We start from the raw sequence: 18261 nt of genomic DNA, 5'->3' as shown, positions 1-18261 counted from the left end.
CACCTATCCTGCAGCAAGCCCAGAGGCAGGTGGGTGAGGGGAGGGCAGTGGGTTCCTCCTCTGTTACCGAGTTCTTAGCTACAGAGAGAGTCCACAGGAAACTGGATTATTTTCAACAGGTCCCTGAAGCTCCTACCAAGAATACCCTAGGGTGGACCCAAGAGTGAGTCTTGCCTCATCACACCTCTAGGCCACCAAGTTTCTCAATCAAGGAACAAGCAAGAACTGGGATGCAGAGCCAACACAGCTTTTCTGAAATGGAGGTAGGAATATGGATGATTTTTAATTTTTAAATATTTCCTGTATTTTCCACAAAGAAAACACATTTATAATTAGAAGTGCTACTTTAAAAATCAGATTGTTAGAAGATACGCTCCAACAACAGGGAGAATCAGTGGCCTCCCCAGGAGGCTCTCATGAGGAACTTTGCAATGACATTTGCCCCATGTTGAAAAATGGCTCAAGAGTGAGGCCCCTGCCTAGGCCAGGACTCCTCCACAAAGCCTTGCCACCTACGAGGGCTGCTACACAGGCTGGTAACACAAGGCGGTGTTCCACCCTGCTCGGTAACACACACACTTCCTCCCAGCCAAGTCTCCCCCCAACTTAAACAGCTGAACTAATAGCAGCTTTTTATTAATTAGTAGTCTACAGGTTCTCTTGGGTGCTTCATGTTGTTTCATTTTTTTATAACCATCCTGAAGGTAAGCGGTAGTCTCCTCGTTTTTCAGAAGAGGAAATAAAAGCACAGAGGTCAAGCCATCTGTCCAAGGTCTCAGTCAGTGGCAGAGCTGTAATTCAAACCCAGGTTGGCCTGGTCCCAAAATATGAACCCTGCTCTACACACAAAAAGAACTGGCACCACACTGAGGTGCAGTCACCAAGACTCGTCAAAAGCACACCACAGCGACTTCAGCCTACCACCTCTGACAGTCTTCATAAGCTGGATAGAAAAATTGTCTTAGATGATAGAATAGTAAACTGCAGTTTACACCGTTAAAAAAAATCATTAACAGAATACCCATGAATCGTGCTAGGGTTAATGAAGAGAGTACCAGTGCCAGCCTTCCTTTTCAGAAGCTATTTTAATAGGTACATTTACAAACACAAACCGTCTCCCATTCAATTGTTTTAACTGAGAAAGGAAAAAATCCAGACCTTGATCAGTATTCTGAGTTTAAGGTGCTGAAACGGGGGTCCTCCAGAACAGTAACTGCCTGCATTCACTTAACTGTTAACCAACAGCTTTAGCAAGCACGGAGCCAGATAGTCTAGGAGCCTATCTCAGCGTCAGTCCTCAAAACAAAGGACTTAGTGACAGACAGACATAAACCATCACCACCAATTCTGTTTGCCACTTGAGACTTTTCACCTGTATAAACTGTCTGTAGTTTAAAAATGGATGCCAATGCTCTCTCAGTATCCATCTGCCAACGAGTGACCACTTAATAAGCCTTGTAGTAATGTAAGGTTTAATGCTTCCATTACTATGTCAAAACAAAAATAAAAAACTGAAAAAAACTGGATTGGTGCAGGCACACTAGGTTAAGCTGGAAATCTCTCTAACACCACAACCAGCATGTGACGAAGATAAAGCATTCAGGCTAGGTGCCTGACGTGTGGGAGGAAAAAACCCATGTAGTCTGCACAGAAGGGATTCCAGCTTAACTGCACTAAACAATGAACAATTCCAGCATATGTAAATATTGCCTCTCCAAATGCCGACAGTCTGAGTCTTTATTCCCCAAGGACAAAGGCCACAGGACCCCTGGACCTGGTCCAATCTGGTCCAGGGAGGGGCCAGGCTGGCAGCCTTTACCGGGATGGATCCAAACCTGCAGGCTGCTCCTAGACCTAGAGTTCTAAGATGCCACCATGTGAAAAGTTCCAACTGACCTCCCGTCTGCAGAGAAAAAAGAACAAGCATCCACACCGTCTACAGCAGCCCCAACAGCCTCGGGAAGCCCAGCAGAGCATTTCTGTCCAATCCACAGAGGACACCACCTACCCAGAGTTCACGCTGCTGCCTGGAACTGGTCTACCTAGAAGGTCCCAACAGCTGGGCCCCAAACTTGTAGTAACTGTTCCCCTTTCCTTTGTAAAAAAGACTAAGTCATCTGAATTTGAATTATTTAGAAATCATTATTTTATGGAGTCCAGGAGAGGAAAGATTTAAAGAAACTTCATTATAAAAATACCAGCACCAAAAACCTGTCCTTAAGATGTTCTTAGGTACATATTTAAGGGCTTTTTTTTTTTATTGCTGATAACAGGTTTAAAACTATGATATGTGCATTTCCTGGCAAGTTACACAAGTGATTTCTTTGCTTACTCACATTTCCAATAAAAGCTTAAGGAAACAGACAAAAATACAAAGGACAAGAGAAATACGAATGGCAACAACCTCAAAGGATTTAGTAAGACAAAATGTCTCCACAGTCAGTGTCTGTCAAAATTTTAAAATTATCCAAACAGTGCAAATGCTCAAATCAATGTCGTACACTGAACTAGTAATACTTGTTCTTTATAGCTGCAAACTGAAAAAGTCACCCACTTATATTTATGATCACACAAACCACCTAATTTGTCAAGGTTCAGCTTAAAGCAACATTTAATATTCTTTACAAGACGGAATTTGTGACAAGTTCAAAACGAAAACTTGCTTTCTTTTTTCACGCAGCTGTGCTCAGAAGTCTACATGATGTCCTCAGAAACCATCCTGGACTAAGGAGCCAATTCAAAAAACAGTTCAAAGCAGTGTCACACTAGCCGCCTGAAGGTATCCTTGGAGATACTGGAGCGCTTCTGCATTGAGGCTGGTGCTCACCATTGATGGAACCTACCAGAGACGGGAAACACACACAGGATGACAGATCCTGACACACCAACACCCCCCCCTCCTCCGGGGGAGCTGCCGCAGCTCTGGGAAGGGCAGTCCATCACCAGTAACTATTCACATGATGCCCAGAGTAACTCAACTGCTTCTATACCTTCAAAAATGGGTAGGTCTAAAAAGTGGATTCATAAGGAAATATTATTTTATTGTTTAGTGTGATAGTGGTATTGTGGTTGCTTAAAAAAAAAAAAGGTCCTATTGGTTGCTAATGCCTAACGAAGTATGTATGGGTGAAAAGACACGATGTCTAAGGCTTCCTCTGAAATGATCTAATTATCAAAAGTCGGAGAATATGGAAAGGAGTTTATGTATGACTGAAACACTGCGCTGTGCACCAGAAACTGACAACACTGTAAACTGAATATACTTCAATAAAAAAATAAAAGCCGGCACATGAGTGTCTATTATAGTTTCTAAGTCTGTTTCAAGTTTTCCATCATAAAACAATGAAAAATATAGATTATCTGATAAAATTTATAAGCTAATACAACTATAAAGCCATTATTAGATTTACTCTATGATCCATTATTCCTGAGTATTTTGCAGTTAAAAAAAATCAATACCTACATTTTAATAATAGGATTATTTCAATCTGGGAATTAAATATGTTTCTGTTTAAAGCATTTATCCTCTGCTTTGTCTTTATTCCTAAAATCACCTGCACATCATATAAGAAAAAAAAAGACTGTCATTTTAATTAAAAAAAAAAAAAAAAAAAAAAAGCCTTGACTGTAAAATCCTACAGATACTGTCTGATTCTGCTGAACAATGAAAACAGGCACCAGAATGACCCTCTTGCCTTCCCATAAAGGTCACCATTGATCAAGAGTTCTCTGACAGCAAAGACACTTACCCTTCCTGGACAGGCAGTAGACAATTTGTGAAGTGACTGTGCCAGGTGGATTTTGGGGTTGTTGACCATCTGACCTACAGGATCATGTTCTTTTTTCCCAGCAAACGCCAGCTGTGAGAAGGCAGTCTGGTATCCTGGTGTATCTTCTATGTCAATAAAATGTTCTTCATCAGGAATGGTGTCATCTTCAGGTAACTCAAAAAGGCCAATCAGAGACTGCAATAAAGGGGTCCTGGATTGGAAGATGACAAAAATTTAAGTAACTACTCTGAAGATTACACAATAAATAAACAAGAAGCAATTCCTCAGGGACACAAAATTATAGACTCAGAGTCTCAAGAGTAGAGAGGGACTTCTGAAATTAAGCAGCACATCAATGCTTGTGCCCATCCAGAAACCACTCTTCAATTCTGGCCCACAGTACCCCAATTTCTCTTTTGGAAACAGCTCCATCCCCAGAGCTCTCAAAGCTGGCTGTGTGACCCTAGGCCTGGCTACTTAATTAGAAGGCCATGTGCCTCAAACCAAACCAAGGTGATTTAATGCTTTTAGAAGAAATAAGCCTCAAGTTGTCAGATCGCTTGATGGAAGAGGCTGCCTGAGTGAAACTAAGAAGGAAAGGAGCGGCAAGAGGGGAAGAAAAGCCAAGTCAGCCAGACACCGAGCACAAGCACGTGAGATCTCTTGGTGTATTCAGTGTCTCCTCTTAAAGACTTAAGGCAGGTGGGAAGGGGTCAGCTGAAGTGGTAGAGTGCATGCTCAGCACGCATGAGGTCCTGGGTTCAATCCCCAGTACCTCCTCTAAAAACAAATAAACCTAATTACCTCCCCCCTGCCAAACAAACGAAAAACAGTAATAAATAAATAAAATACATACATACATACACACACACACACACATATATATATATATAAAAAAGAGACAAGCTAGTTCAGACAGGAGGCAACCGTCATGTAGACCAGGGACTTAACCCAGGATCTCACAGGGGTCCATAAATTCCCCCACAGGAAAGTTAATCAGAAAACAAGATCTTTCTAGCCTCAGAAGGATCCACAAGTCATGTCTTGGATCTGATGGTTGCTAGGGGGGAGGCTAAGATCAGAACCCAATTCTCTTGACCCCCAACAGAGTAAGTCTGGTTAATTTTATAGTCTTCGGGGAAGGAAACTGTAATTACCCCAACTTTAGAATGGAATACTCACCACAGCTTGGTATACTCTGTGTCCATCATTGGGGGACATTCTGTTAGTAATTTGGTTATGCCAACCGCACAAATCTTTTTCTCTACATTTCCAGATACTTTCTGAATTTCAGGAATAATGATTTTTTCCAAAACCATTCCAAACATTCTATTAAAGCAAAATAAATCCACTCAGTATTAGATTACCACTATAACTAAACACTCAGTGCCTCCTTATGCATATAATAAAATACAAAGTAACAATGCTGCTGATTTTGGTCAGCTGAATGGAAGAGACAAAGAAATGACAAAATTAAAACATCAAGCTCTACTCTGTGACCAACTGCCGTCATCTTCTGTGAACACTATCTTAAGCCCATACTTAAGTAAAATCTTTATAGCCTTTTTTTGGTCTTATATATTTTTTTAGATTATTCAATAAATCTTTGAAAAATTAGAAATCAGAAGAGATAAGCAACAAGAAAAAAGAATCACCATCACCCCTCAACCCAGCAATTACCAGTTTTAACATTTTTGGATTATAAACTTCCCAACTTTCTATGCTTACATACCTTTAAGTATGTAAATGTTAATGGCTGAATTTAAAAAAATGATTTGACCAATGACTGTTGTTGCAAACATCACAGAAGTAGTTTTTCATAACTCTAAATGATGTAAAATTCTCAGTTTATACTTCCATTATTTTATTAAGAATTTATTAAACTCTTTGAAGTGGAAACAGCAGCTATCAAAGAGCATGGACATTGGATGCTCTAGATTACAAGTGTGTATTTCCTGCCCTTGAGAAAGACCATGCCAATTCAGGCACCCACTAGCACTGCATAAAACTGCTGGTTTCATCATGATCTTCTAAAGCTGGAAACCATATTTTCTGGTACCTTTCAGGTTAATACAATTTTTACATTTCAGTCAGTCTGGAATTTTTTGGATCCAAACATACAGAGACCTAAACTGAGGTTCTTCTCCAAGGAGTTTTTCTCTATCATTCTTCACGTCATTCTTTTTCCTACTAAACCAGAAACGCTGCCGAGCTACATTCTTAGGCATATATACGAAATTAAGTCAAAAATAAAAAGTTTTACTGCTCTAAACTTTTCTCATCTGAAAAATTACACTGTTGGCCTTCTCAGAGGCAGGCTCCCAGAGACAATGCCAGCCATGTAACGTAACATGAACACGGGCTGCAGAGAAATGCCAGGGGCAGGGGTTGGGGTACGGGGTACTTCTGGCAACTAGGAAAATGTCTGCAGTATTTTCTTCTTTACAACCCAACTCCCCAAGAACATTTTGAAAACCATGAAGATACTATTACTGATTCAAGAACTATAAAATCATCTATAAAATAGAGATACTAATTTGTGCTAAAAATTCTTTTTTTTTTTCTTTTTTTGCTTTTCAAAATAGAAAAATAAAAACATACTTACTTTGGTTGTATACCATCAAATATTTCCTGCAGTGCTAACGCCCCATACTTTATGCAGTACAAATTAATAAAGACTAAGAAACCTGTTGAAAAGAGATGGGGAGTATCAACACAGAGGACTCACTGCACTTAACAAGAAATTTAGTGAAAGCCTGCCAAATGAGACATTCATAAACATCAAAACTCAATGATTAACTCTGGCATCAATACTGGCCTTTTAATACAACTTAACATAGAGAATTTCTGCCTTTATAGTTCAGTCATAAGTCTTTATATACAATCTCTGATTTATATTTCTTTATAATCTATAAAAAATGTTGATATTTAAACTTACTAACCTTTGGAACACAATATATTGAAACATTCAGTGTTGGGAGAATACAAGCATCTTAAAATATTTCATATATAAAACTTATACTGATAGAAAAATTTGTATGTAAGCATGAAGTCTAAGGGTTTTAGCCACTTTTCTTATTTCTGTAGGAACACTAAAAATATTTTACTTACTCTTGATAAACTTTGTTGTTTTGGAATTCTGAAGTCTTTGGAATAGTAGGATGAAGATTTGCTTCCTGTACTGGTCAACTGACTCACTAAAGAATTGAATAAAACCAATAGTATAATTATTTTTCTGAGTACCTCACAGAACCCTCAACTACATGTATAATGAGCTTATATTCATACTCACGGAGGCATATGCTCTATTATACTATTTAGAAGATAAAAGCCTTGGTGGTCATTGGCTTTGGATGCAATCAGCTTCTGGAAGACACCTAATAACCCAGGCTACAACAAATTAAATTAAATAATAATTAATGAGGCAAGGATTAATTGTTGCAAAAGTTTAGCAGGTAATATATATTAGGAAAAGGTGCATGCTGTAATAATCTAAATAGCATTTTCTCTTTATTTCTCACTTCTGAAGTGTAGAGGAAAACAAAGTCCCACCACGATAAGGCCTTAAAGTTAAATTCTTGAAATTAACCTATTTGGTTTTTTTTTTAAATTTCCCACCATAGAGATAACTAACTAAAGGATAACTAGTTCTAATAAAATATATATTAATATTTCTACTGATTAATTCCCTTTTTATTAATTTTAAAGAAATTTTAACTTTTTTAAAATTAAAAAACGTCCGCCATTCCTACTTTAGAAAATCACAGTTACATGACAGTAAACATGACTCACAATTTTGTCGGCAGCAGCACTTGCTATTGTATTTGAACCGCGCTCTAAGAACGCCTGGAGAAGCCTCACTAGGGCAGGAATATTTCCTGTTCTTTCCCAAAGTACTGGCTGAAGGAGATGAGGAAATAAGGCCATATAGGAAGACGGGATATCATTTTTGTGTGTTTCCAGAAGCAAAGACATCACTTGAAAGACATATGGAATAAATTCTGTAGATAAAAGTTAAAGCCAGCTGTCAGCTTCAGAATTAATGGCTCTGACACAAAAGGCACGTATCTCTTAGGCGGACTGCATTTTATCATCACTTTAATAATTTTATTCAACGAGAAGGAAAATAACTTGTTTACCTTGTACATCATTTTGTAAAATTTCTGTGAACACCAGAAACAAAGCCTCCTCAAAATTCACAACAGCAGCAGGGTTAGATTTGCAAGTAATTCTTATGGATAAACATATTGCTTCAAACATATAGTGGTTAAAGTGAGGTTTGCTTGGGTTCTGAAATTTAAAAAAAAAAGTTTATCACCCTAATAATCCAAGTGACTACTAGAAGGAATCTAAAACACATCTAACCTTACTAAAAACATTAAAAGAGACTCTATCTTTTTAAAAATCAGTATTAAGAAAAAATACCAATTATACTTAAAAAGCCTACATTCATGTTAAAATTTTGTATTGACTTTAAAATTCAGAAAATACTCGTTAATGCCTGTTTGTTTGGATTTTTTTAAATAGGCAAAAGCCTACTTATGAAAAAATACTTCAGGGTCACCAGGAGGTGACTACACAAGCCTCGGTTCCCAGCGCTTGTAAGGGACCTTCTCAAACCCGCGTGCTCTCCTGGGCTGACGCGGACAGTGGGGAAGAAACAAGCAGGGACACAGGCTGACTCTGCCACTAGCCTCGTGTAGGACCTCGTGGCCTCAGTATGTCTCTAGCTACACAGTGACGATCCTTCGTATCAGCTGTTTTCAATTTTCTTTTTCAAACAAAATCCTTGGAAGGCTACCACGTAAAGTGATGAACTCAGATTGTGTGTATATGTGGGGGCAGGTGAAAGCGAAGGGACCCTGCTTCTCTTTTTTCTCAATTCCCCAAAACCCAAGTAGGCCCAAGACCCTTACCTAGAACTCAGTGGAAAAATGATCACTGTTCTCAAAGTCCCTTTGATCCTTCCTAATGAATTCATCTCTTTTTTACATAGAGTAATCAAAAATAAGAATCTACAAAGGAATTCGGTTGGCCTTAAACTGATTTTTTATTTTCTAAAACTTGGTATTAATATTTAAATATGGATCAAAATATCTGTAAAATTTCTAGTCAAAGGAGTGAACTTTATTTGGGGGAATAAGGAAGACCAGGCACAAGGGACTTCAGCCGCCAGTTTTCACAGACGTCTCTCAATAGCCTCTTGTCCATTTGGTGCAAAACCTACTTCTTCCATCGAAGAGCATTTCAAATCATTTGTGCTTTCTCAATTTCCTTCAAAGAACATGTTACTTTTTAAAATAAGAACAAAAAAGTCAAAGTTTCTGAGCCTACACTTAAAGATGAGTGACGCCACGTCTCCAAGCTAGCGTCATCCCCACACTTTCAGAATGATACACTGTTGGTCAGGAAGAATTCATAGATCTTTCCTTGTCCAACATATTGCCAGGGAGTTCTGAGGCTCAAAGTTTGGAGCATTCAGGTTAAAAAGCAACTACACTTTCAAAACTGGTTCTGTTACCTTACTAACAGCTAGCAGCTTCTGTGTAAGCTGAGTGATGAGCGTAGGGATGTAGGGGATTATGGCTTCTTGGAGGAGGGAGAAACTTCTCATGATAGCTGGAAAACATAAAAAGAGCAAAAACAAAGTTTAGTTAAACTTCAGAACAAAACAGTGATTGGGGGGAAAAAAGTCAACTGATTCATCAACTAAAATTTTAAGACCCTTGAACAACCCCTACGTAGTTCTCTCCATTTAAAAATTATCTAAATTTCCCTTCTTTTTAAAATTAGGCCAAGGATTGGCAAGAAAATTTTGCTGGGAAAAATTATTTCCAGAAGGCTTAAGGGACAATAAAAATATTGACGTGACCGCAAAATTAACTGCTCATTAATAGATGTCTAAAAACATTTGGCATGGGGCATAAATATATTATTAAGCTAAAAATGTGTAATTGTTTTTGTACAAACAGAACAGCTGTTTACTAAGTAGAGAGCCTACTATATGCCAGGCATATGGGATAGAAAGTTATCCTCTCTCGCCTCCTAAACTTTGCAGTGATGCCAGACTCACCCTCCAACTAGCTAGCAGCTACCTATCCTTCATCTCAGCTTAGACATAACTTCTTAGAGAAAGCGAAGGGTTATAGGATGGATCAGTACCCCTCCCCTGGGCTGGCACAGAATCTTATCATCCACTCATACAACAGTATTTATTGAGGTTTTACATACTGGGTGCTCTTGCATACCCTAGAAACACAGCAATGAAGACCAGATTAACAGCAGTAAAAACACACACACAAATATTCACCTAGATACACACACACATACACCCACACCCCAGGGATCCTTACTGAAGCCAGAGGCATCAAGGACAGTTTCTCTGAAAAGCATTTCCTACGAGTCAGACACTGTGTTAGAATCTTGGAATATAACCGTGAATAAGAGTAAGATTGTCTGAGAACTTTTACCAAGACACTCTCCTATTGTAACATCTGGCAGGTGGTCACAGCTGCCTATGTCCTTGGCAGTATGTCTATGAAGGCAAGATCTGTGTGGGGTCTACCAGATATACCCAGGTTTCACACCAAGACCTAGCAGAGCACGCTGTCAATAAATGTTATCTGAGCTCATCTATGCCCTCAAGAAATTCAACCTAGAAAAAGTAAAAAGGAATCTGCTACCTTTTCTTTAATAAGAGTTCTATATTGAGTTAACATAACATTTTTTCCCCTGAAAACACTGTTAACAATAAACAAAACAGTATTTTTCACTTAAAAATATCTAAACCTACCTAATTCTTGACAAACAGTATCTGGTTCATAGACTAGAGCCCTGTAATCCGAGATTAGATACTCAGGGTCTGTACATCAGGGAAACGGCCTACCTTTCATAATATATTCATTTTCTGAAGAGCCAGGAAGTGTGAGAGCTTTGAAAAGGTTTGTTAGCAGAATCTCAACAAACGGTGCGATTTCTGCAGCTGTAAAGCTATAGATGAAAAAACAGCTTTCAGTCACTGCCAACTCTTGAGCTTGTCACTTAGGAATACCTTTGGCAACTATTAAAAATCACACTTGTTACAAAAGCGAGCTGTTTCCCACCACTGACAATCAGCACACAGCTCAGAATTCTTTGACATGTGTTCATATTAAGCTCCTAAGAAGGCACATGGGAACAAACACAATTAAACAAGCCCCTAACAGGCAAACCCAACATCATCTAAAGCTGTTCAGGTCTTTATTGGTTCGCATCTGTCACCATCGAGAACAGAACTCAGATTTTCAGTCACCTAGTCTTCCTCAAGATGGAGCAGGTTCAGAACTGTTTTCTGTATAAATTCCAGGCCTGAAGACAAGTACTCTCTTGACTCATCTCAAAGGATATCCTTTCAACCCTTAACTGGCCACTGAGCATATCTGTACTTCAAGTTCTTGATGAAGAAAAGAACCTAGAATGTTTTCTTTCTCTTACCCAAAGCTCAGTTTCAAGAAGTAACACTGCTGAAGAATGGCCTGAAAGACAGGCAGACTATCCCCCACTGCATCTCATCCTTGGATCGGGCCAGAGGAGCTACTACCGTGGACCCTGGAGAATTACTCTCACTCAGCTGTGTCAATCTCAGCACTGAGTAAGGTTACATACACAGCCAGGGGAAAGTAACTCTGCAGCAGGATGTTGCTAAGAACACTCTACAAGTATTCGCTTAAGGAAGGCCCACTTCTGAGATGCCTCTGGATAACTGTTTTAAACCTCACACCCCCATTATTCTCCTTTGCTCCAATTTCCTCTATATGACGTTACTGTCATAATGTATCTATTTTGGCATGTGGTCTCAAATCCTTTTGGAATGAGACACAGTATAAATGAATAAAATGTACATATTTATTTTTCTAACTACTAATGAAATTATGAACATATCCAGGTATCTCTAACAGTACAGAATGGTCTCCACCCTGAGATGAAAAAATACACAGAATCAAATACTTACAGGGTGGCGTTGTTAGGGCCTCTCATAGTGAACAGTCTCTCCAGAGCATGTGCTGCGTAAGTATGAACAACAATACTTTCAGCTTGAAGATGATTAATCAAGAGAGGAATAGAAAGTAAAAGGTGCTCTTTTGGTACCTGGAAAAAAATAGTGATATACATGCTCTAACTCACTGATGCTATCACGTAAGTATCAGCCAACTGGAAGAGAAGGATTTGCTGATTCTAAAAAGTGTGTGTTTCCAGCTATTACAATGGAGATGATACAGGTGAGAAATCAAAACTTCTACCTCAACATGGTGGTTCAGTTCACATCCAATTTTCCAATTCTCCTTCTCTAAGCATAAAGCTATGATTGGGGTAAAATCTTGTAGATAAGTGAACATGCCCTAAAACATTTAATATCATGGAGAAGCAGACTGATTTTATTAATCTTAAGAACTATACTTTTCCCTGGCAGGTATTTCTTAGAAAAATCATTCAAGCTCTTTGTGCCTCATTTTCGCCTTCTTAAAAAAAGGGGGGGGGGCCACAAACATAAACATAGTAATCTTTAGTAAAAACCTCTACAACTTTAGAACATCCACTAGTCTTTAAAACAGAACAGCTTCACAAGGTTGCATGTAACCTTGGTAGATCCCTGCCAAAGACACATAAAAGTTATAAAATCAAGAAATTAAAGGATCATCCATAGGAAATAAACTGTAGCATATTCTTATAATGGAATACTACACAGCTATTAAAAATGAACTATAACACATCTACTAAAAACAGTGTTAAGCACAAAAAAAAACTAAATGTGTAAACTAATACCTATAGCATGGTATCAATTAAAATTTTAAACCTATATAATACTATAGAATTTTTGTAGAAACAAATATGTGTAAAACCATGAACAGTCACTTATATGGGTATAAACCACACTGAATTCATTCATTACCTCTGGGGAGAAAGAGGAACTAGAATGGAAATAGGCTGAGAACGCCCTGGGTGCCACCACTGTGTGTGCAGTTTCAGTCATCACAGCCTGGAGTTAAGGTTTGTGCTGGTTATGTGAGTATCACTGTATTATTCTCTATTTTTGCTTTTGTGTTTAAAATAATTTGCAAGATGGCCACAGTGTAATTTGGTGGTGGTGTTGGAGGAAGTAGGATGGACTGTGCATGTTTTGTTTTCTGTCACTAAAATTACAGTGACTTACAGAAGGATTGTATGACTAGATAGCAGAAAATAATCCAATTAAAAAATGGGCAGAGGAGCTGAACAGACATTTTCCCAAAGAAGACACAGAGATGGCTACAGGCACATGAAAAGGTGCTCAACATCACAAATCGTCAGGGAAATGTAAATCAAAACCACAAGATATCTATTGCCTCACACCTGTTAGAAGGGCTGTTATCAAAAGACAAGAAATAACAAGTGTTGGCAAAGATGTGAGAAAAGGAAACCCTGGTGTGTTCTGTAGGTGGAAATGTACGCTGATAACAGCCACTGTGGAAAGAAGTATGGAGGTCTCTCAAAAAATTAAAAAACAGAACTACCGCATGATCCAGCTATTTCATTTCTGGGTATTTAACCAAAGGAGACAAAAATACTAACTCAAAAAGATATCCACATCCTCAGTTTACAGCAGCATTAACAATGGCCAAGACTTGGAAACAACTTACGTGTCCATCAGTCAATGAATGGATTAAGAAAATGTGGTGTGTGTATACACACACACACACACACAGACACACACACTATTATTCAGTTATAAAAAGAGAAATCTTGCCATTTGCAACAACATGTATGGACCTTGAGGGCATTATACTAAGCGAAATAGAGAAAGATAAATACCATATACTCTTACATGTGAAACTTAAAAAAACAAAAAAAATGAACCCCTAGATACAGAGAACAGATTGATGGTTGCCAAAGGTGGGGAGTGAGTGAAATGGATGATGGGGGTCAAAAGGTACAAACTTCTTGTTATAAAATAAGTTGTGGGGATGCAATGTACGGTAACTAGTTAACACCATACAGCATATTTAAAAGCTGCTGAGAGTAGATCTCAACTTCTCTCATGATAAGAAAAACATATGCATGGTGATGGATGTTAACTAGATTTACTGTGATCTCTTCACAACATATACAAATATGAATCATCATGCTGTACATCTGAAACTAACATAATATGTCAATTATATATCAACTTTTAAGAAAAGAGAGAGCTGAAGGAACTGAGACTCACTGAGGGAACAGCAGATTGGAGTCTCCCCTCTCTAGTAAGTGTCTGCTCAGTGACAAGCATAAGCGGGTGGAATTTCTTTCATTCTCCTTGCTGAGGCCCAATAACTGAATGTATATAAGTTAAATGAGGTGGGATTCCATCACAAGCATTAACATTGTACTTGGCAAATAGTAAAATATTAGTAAATGGGAGCTACACTCTTTTTCCATTTCAGGAAACTGTCAAGATGGTATTGTGTCCTGAAGTGGGTAGAACTGACAGAATTTATCTGTCCTCACTGTGGGGAGGCTGTTACAGACAGTAACTAAATGGCAGAGTCGGTGATTTAAAGCTGCCCCCTGTATTTCCAATATAAGAAGCAGAGTACTCCTGCATGAACAGCAGCCCCAGGTGTGGATCTGTTTTCCTTTCTGTGGTCCACGGTGCTGCAGTTGGTGGGAGCCTGGGTATAATCGATCAAAATGGGGAATGATACGAAGATTAAGTTTGATAAAGGAGATTTATGCTCGAAATTAACTTAAATACTTCAGGATCCACAAATTATTCAGGGCTCAAAATATTTGGGAAATATATGAACCTTTAAAGGGTAGCTAATTCAGGCCTGGGGCAGGAAATGTTCAAGATGAACCTGAAATATTCTGTCACATAGGAAAGAAGGGAAGTTGTTAAAGGCTACTAAGTTTATGTCAAGAGGACACAGGAACCTACATAATGCAGCCCCAACTGGCCAAAGATGGAACAACCAGAGCATCAGAAGGCCCTCAGGAGTGACCCGGAAGCTTGTAAGGCACTAAACTCCTTACTCTGAAGTGATAAAGGGGAAAAACATACAAACATTTTATGCTGTTTTTCCTTCAGATTGGTAATTAATCTACGAGACAGTAGTGGGAGTTGCACAAAAGAATGAACATACTAAAAACCGCCTAAGTATACATTTTAAAATGGTGAATTTTATATTAGGTTACCTATATCTCAAATTAAAAAATATGTCAATGATCACTTTTAAAATCACTGAAAGTGAACAACCAGACACTGTATGTGTCCTAATGAAACAAAATACACCCACGACAAATTCTTGCTTCCCACCTCCCCCACCTGGAATAAAAAATCTAATCAACCCCTTCAGATTAACCAATTTAGAAATACAGGGAACAGAGGAACAAGACATACTATACCACTGAGCCTGAGGATGCAATTAGCCAAAAGTAGAATGAGAAACTCCACAAGATAAATTACTGCTTTCTCCAAAAGATAATATGCGTTAAGAAAAGAGAAGGACCTCTCTGTTGTAAATTAAGAGACATGAGATATAATCAACCATAAGCAATGTATAGACCTTGTTTGGACCTGAAATTTTTTTGGTCACTGTAAAACAGTATTTTTAAGAAACTGAGGAAAACTAAGCATGGTCTGGAACCCTAAGTTCTTCAGGAGTTATTGTTAATTTTGTTAGATGTAGATATTAAATAAGATTGCACAGAAGGGAAAAGAAGCTGGTATACAATAGAACTCTTAAGCGATTAAGTGGCATATAACATATAATGAAAAGCTACTTACTTGATTCCTAAAAATCATAATGTATTTGATACCATCAGCTTTAAGAACAGGAAATTCATTCACTATTAAAAAAATAAAAAGTCACAGTTATTTAAGTGCTAAGACTGTTACTCCCAATATGGTGACAACATTATCAGATTTTTAAAACATGATTTTGGGTAAACAAAATGTCAAATAATTGAAGCTTAGTTAATTATGTAATGATTACTACACAGTTATTAATTCTGGTAAGACTGTAAGTAATTTTATTTTTTTCCCCTTACTTTTAAGTTTTACTACAAATCAACATGTTACTTATATAACTGAATAAAAATAATTTGGACCATGAACTAATGATGGTATCTTTTTCCAGAATTAAAACTATTCTGAATCAAAAGCATGTGTCTCTGGTTGAGATTGTTCTAGTAGTGGGAAATAAATTAGTGAAAGGGATAGAATACTGGCCAATTGTTAAATATTCTTGAAGCTGAATGATAGTAACATGAATGTTCTTTACAATATTATCCCTACCTTTTAGTGTATTTAAATTTTCCACAGTTTTAAAAAGAAGAATATATATAAAATCTTGATTGACATACTTTCATAAAACATGAAATTACCCTTAATATCTATTAGTTTCAAGTACTTTAAATTTACTTGTTTTTAAGAGTTCGTATTTTAAATGAGAAGGAAAACAAAAACCAAAGTATAATTTCTAATACATTAATGTGTACTCACACACACACCCCCCCCACACACACGGTTTTATATGTATAGTTATGTACTAGGCTAACAAAGCTCGGTTACAATTTAGTCTTACTTGTTCCTATTTTCCCTCTATATAAGCAACATTTTCCTTACAGAAAGTGAATTTCACCTTGGCAAGACCTGGGGAAACCATTTGAGATTTTATTCAATAAAACAAGTAACAACGTGGACAGGGGCCAGTGTTTTTAGCATCATGGTGACACAGAGCCTGCATCATGACTCTTGCCATGATGTTACTCATTTTGTAGTTTAAGGTAACGATACAAATAAAAATTGCAGATATACAGTCTAAGCTGTATTAAAGACATTTTACAAAACTCACCATTAGCTGATTTTAAATCAGGGAGAATGTGATTCACAAAGAACTCAGTCAGGTTTACAAGTTCATTTGCTTGTGTAATTCCATGCTAAAAAACAAATTCAAAAACAGTGAAATAACCTGAAGTATCTGTATGCAGCTACCACACTGGAAATTTAGGCAAATTTAGAAAATCAGGTTAAAAATGGGGATGAACACTTCAAAATATAAACTGCTTACATATAAAATGAGAGTATTTTAATATATAATAAAGAAAGTTCTCTAAATTCAAGATAAACTAAATTTAAGTTTAGCATGTTTTATACATTGAGTCTCAGCTAAGGGAACAAGTGCAGCATCTGTCCAATTTTTTGGTCCATAAGAAACTTCAGTGCTTAATACAGCAACATAAAGTCATCTGTGGAGACGCTATGAATTCTGATCAGAGCTAACACATTACCTAGCAGAGTAGGCTGAATCATCAGAAATATTATTACTTCTTTGTGACTTCTGCGGTTACTGGTAAGTCTGTTTTAGAAACAAAACTATGCTGAAAAGATTCACCTTCTGTGTTTGAGCTTTCGATGCCAAAGATGTCACTAGGTAAATGGCTGCATCTTTGTGTTTCCAGTTGACAGATGGATTTTTTGCATATTCCTGCAGCATGGAATTAACATAACCAGAGAAGATTCCTGTCACGGGTCCCTCAAAAAACTTGCATAATCCTCGTACTAGATCACAAGCAGCCCTGCGTCTAGTATCAATATCTATAAAATCAAGCAGAAATATATCAGGGGAGGAAGAAACCACCACCAACCAACTCATCAAGTTTATAAGAAAACAAATTGCCATCTGACAGCCATCAGCAACAAAAAGAATGAAAAGAACATCCCCCTAAACATACACTGAGAGTGAACCTAAAAGGTCACAGTAGTATCATCAACACTAAGTATACAAAAAAGAGAAGAGAAATGATTCAACTTTTGATACAGCTCATGTAAGAGCTACCTTTTACTATGTACAAGTTAAACTCCCCCACCTCCCTCTATTCATTAGAAAAAGAGCAACTTTAAAACGGGCTTGCTGAGAGACTGACAGCTAAAAACCAAAATACATACCAGATCCTTCCAAATCTCTTCTTATGTACTCCTCAGAATTATCTTCAAAGGCTTCTTCGTCAGCAGCTACAAAGAGACGACATTTCAGATCACCTCTTCAAAGACATGACAAGTCATTCTACTTTTACAGCTGAGCACGCAGAAGAGTATGCGGAATCACCAAGTTCTACAGCCAAGCGTTCTTTCCTAACGAATAACTGCTTCACATTCTCTTAACCATTACTTAGCGCAGCAAGCGCTGCCCGGAAAGGCCGGCTAGCAGGTCACGCACACAGCTGATACAGGCTCACTTGCTCCAGCGCGAGCGTCCTCAGAACTGGACTTCACCAACAACTTTCAAAAGTACTGGTGACCAATCTAGCAATACCAACTTTTTATTTTGCCAGATAAGGACATTAAACAAATGACCTAGTAGCTGTAATCACCATATTTAGTACAAGTCATTTTAACACCAAAACAAGCAGGACACACAGTATCAGAATAAAGATCTCCCCTTTAAATAGTTTTATCGAAACACAAAAGGAGATAAAACCCTGTGTGATGCTATCC

General features: G+C 37.8%; 1 protein-coding gene across 1 annotated transcript in view; it reads right to left on the bottom strand.

Annotated features, from left to right (window-relative positions):
- Nucleotides 1-2122: 2122 nt before the first annotated feature.
- CSE1L (chromosome segregation 1 like) overlaps nucleotides 2123-18261 on the bottom strand; it is a 35442-nt gene continuing 19303 nt past the window's right edge. Inside the window, exons 11-25 of the mRNA XM_006174992.2 lie at nucleotides 17713-17778; nucleotides 17159-17361; nucleotides 16619-16703; nucleotides 15550-15611; nucleotides 11761-11897; nucleotides 10657-10760; nucleotides 9292-9389; nucleotides 7910-8060; nucleotides 7563-7771; nucleotides 7063-7160; nucleotides 6882-6967; nucleotides 6376-6457; nucleotides 4953-5099; nucleotides 3750-3981; nucleotides 2123-2839 (exon numbers count right to left, since the gene is read on the bottom strand). Of these exons, the coding sequence (XP_006175054.1) occupies nucleotides 2750-2839; nucleotides 3750-3981; nucleotides 4953-5099; nucleotides 6376-6457; nucleotides 6882-6967; nucleotides 7063-7160; nucleotides 7563-7771; nucleotides 7910-8060; nucleotides 9292-9389; nucleotides 10657-10760; nucleotides 11761-11897; nucleotides 15550-15611; nucleotides 16619-16703; nucleotides 17159-17361; nucleotides 17713-17778 (1850 nt within the window). The 3' untranslated portion in view covers nucleotides 2123-2749. The remainder of the gene's footprint in view (nucleotides 2840-3749; nucleotides 3982-4952; nucleotides 5100-6375; nucleotides 6458-6881; nucleotides 6968-7062; nucleotides 7161-7562; nucleotides 7772-7909; nucleotides 8061-9291; nucleotides 9390-10656; nucleotides 10761-11760; nucleotides 11898-15549; nucleotides 15612-16618; nucleotides 16704-17158; nucleotides 17362-17712; nucleotides 17779-18261) is intronic.

Source organism: Camelus ferus, chromosome 19 (assembly GCF_009834535.1).
Source record: "Camelus ferus isolate YT-003-E chromosome 19, BCGSAC_Cfer_1.0, whole genome shotgun sequence".
Lineage (NCBI taxonomy): Eukaryota > Metazoa > Chordata > Mammalia > Artiodactyla > Camelidae > Camelus > Camelus ferus.
The sequence above is the reverse complement of the archived record's forward strand: the minus strand, read 5'-3'. Positions and strand labels throughout refer to the sequence as shown.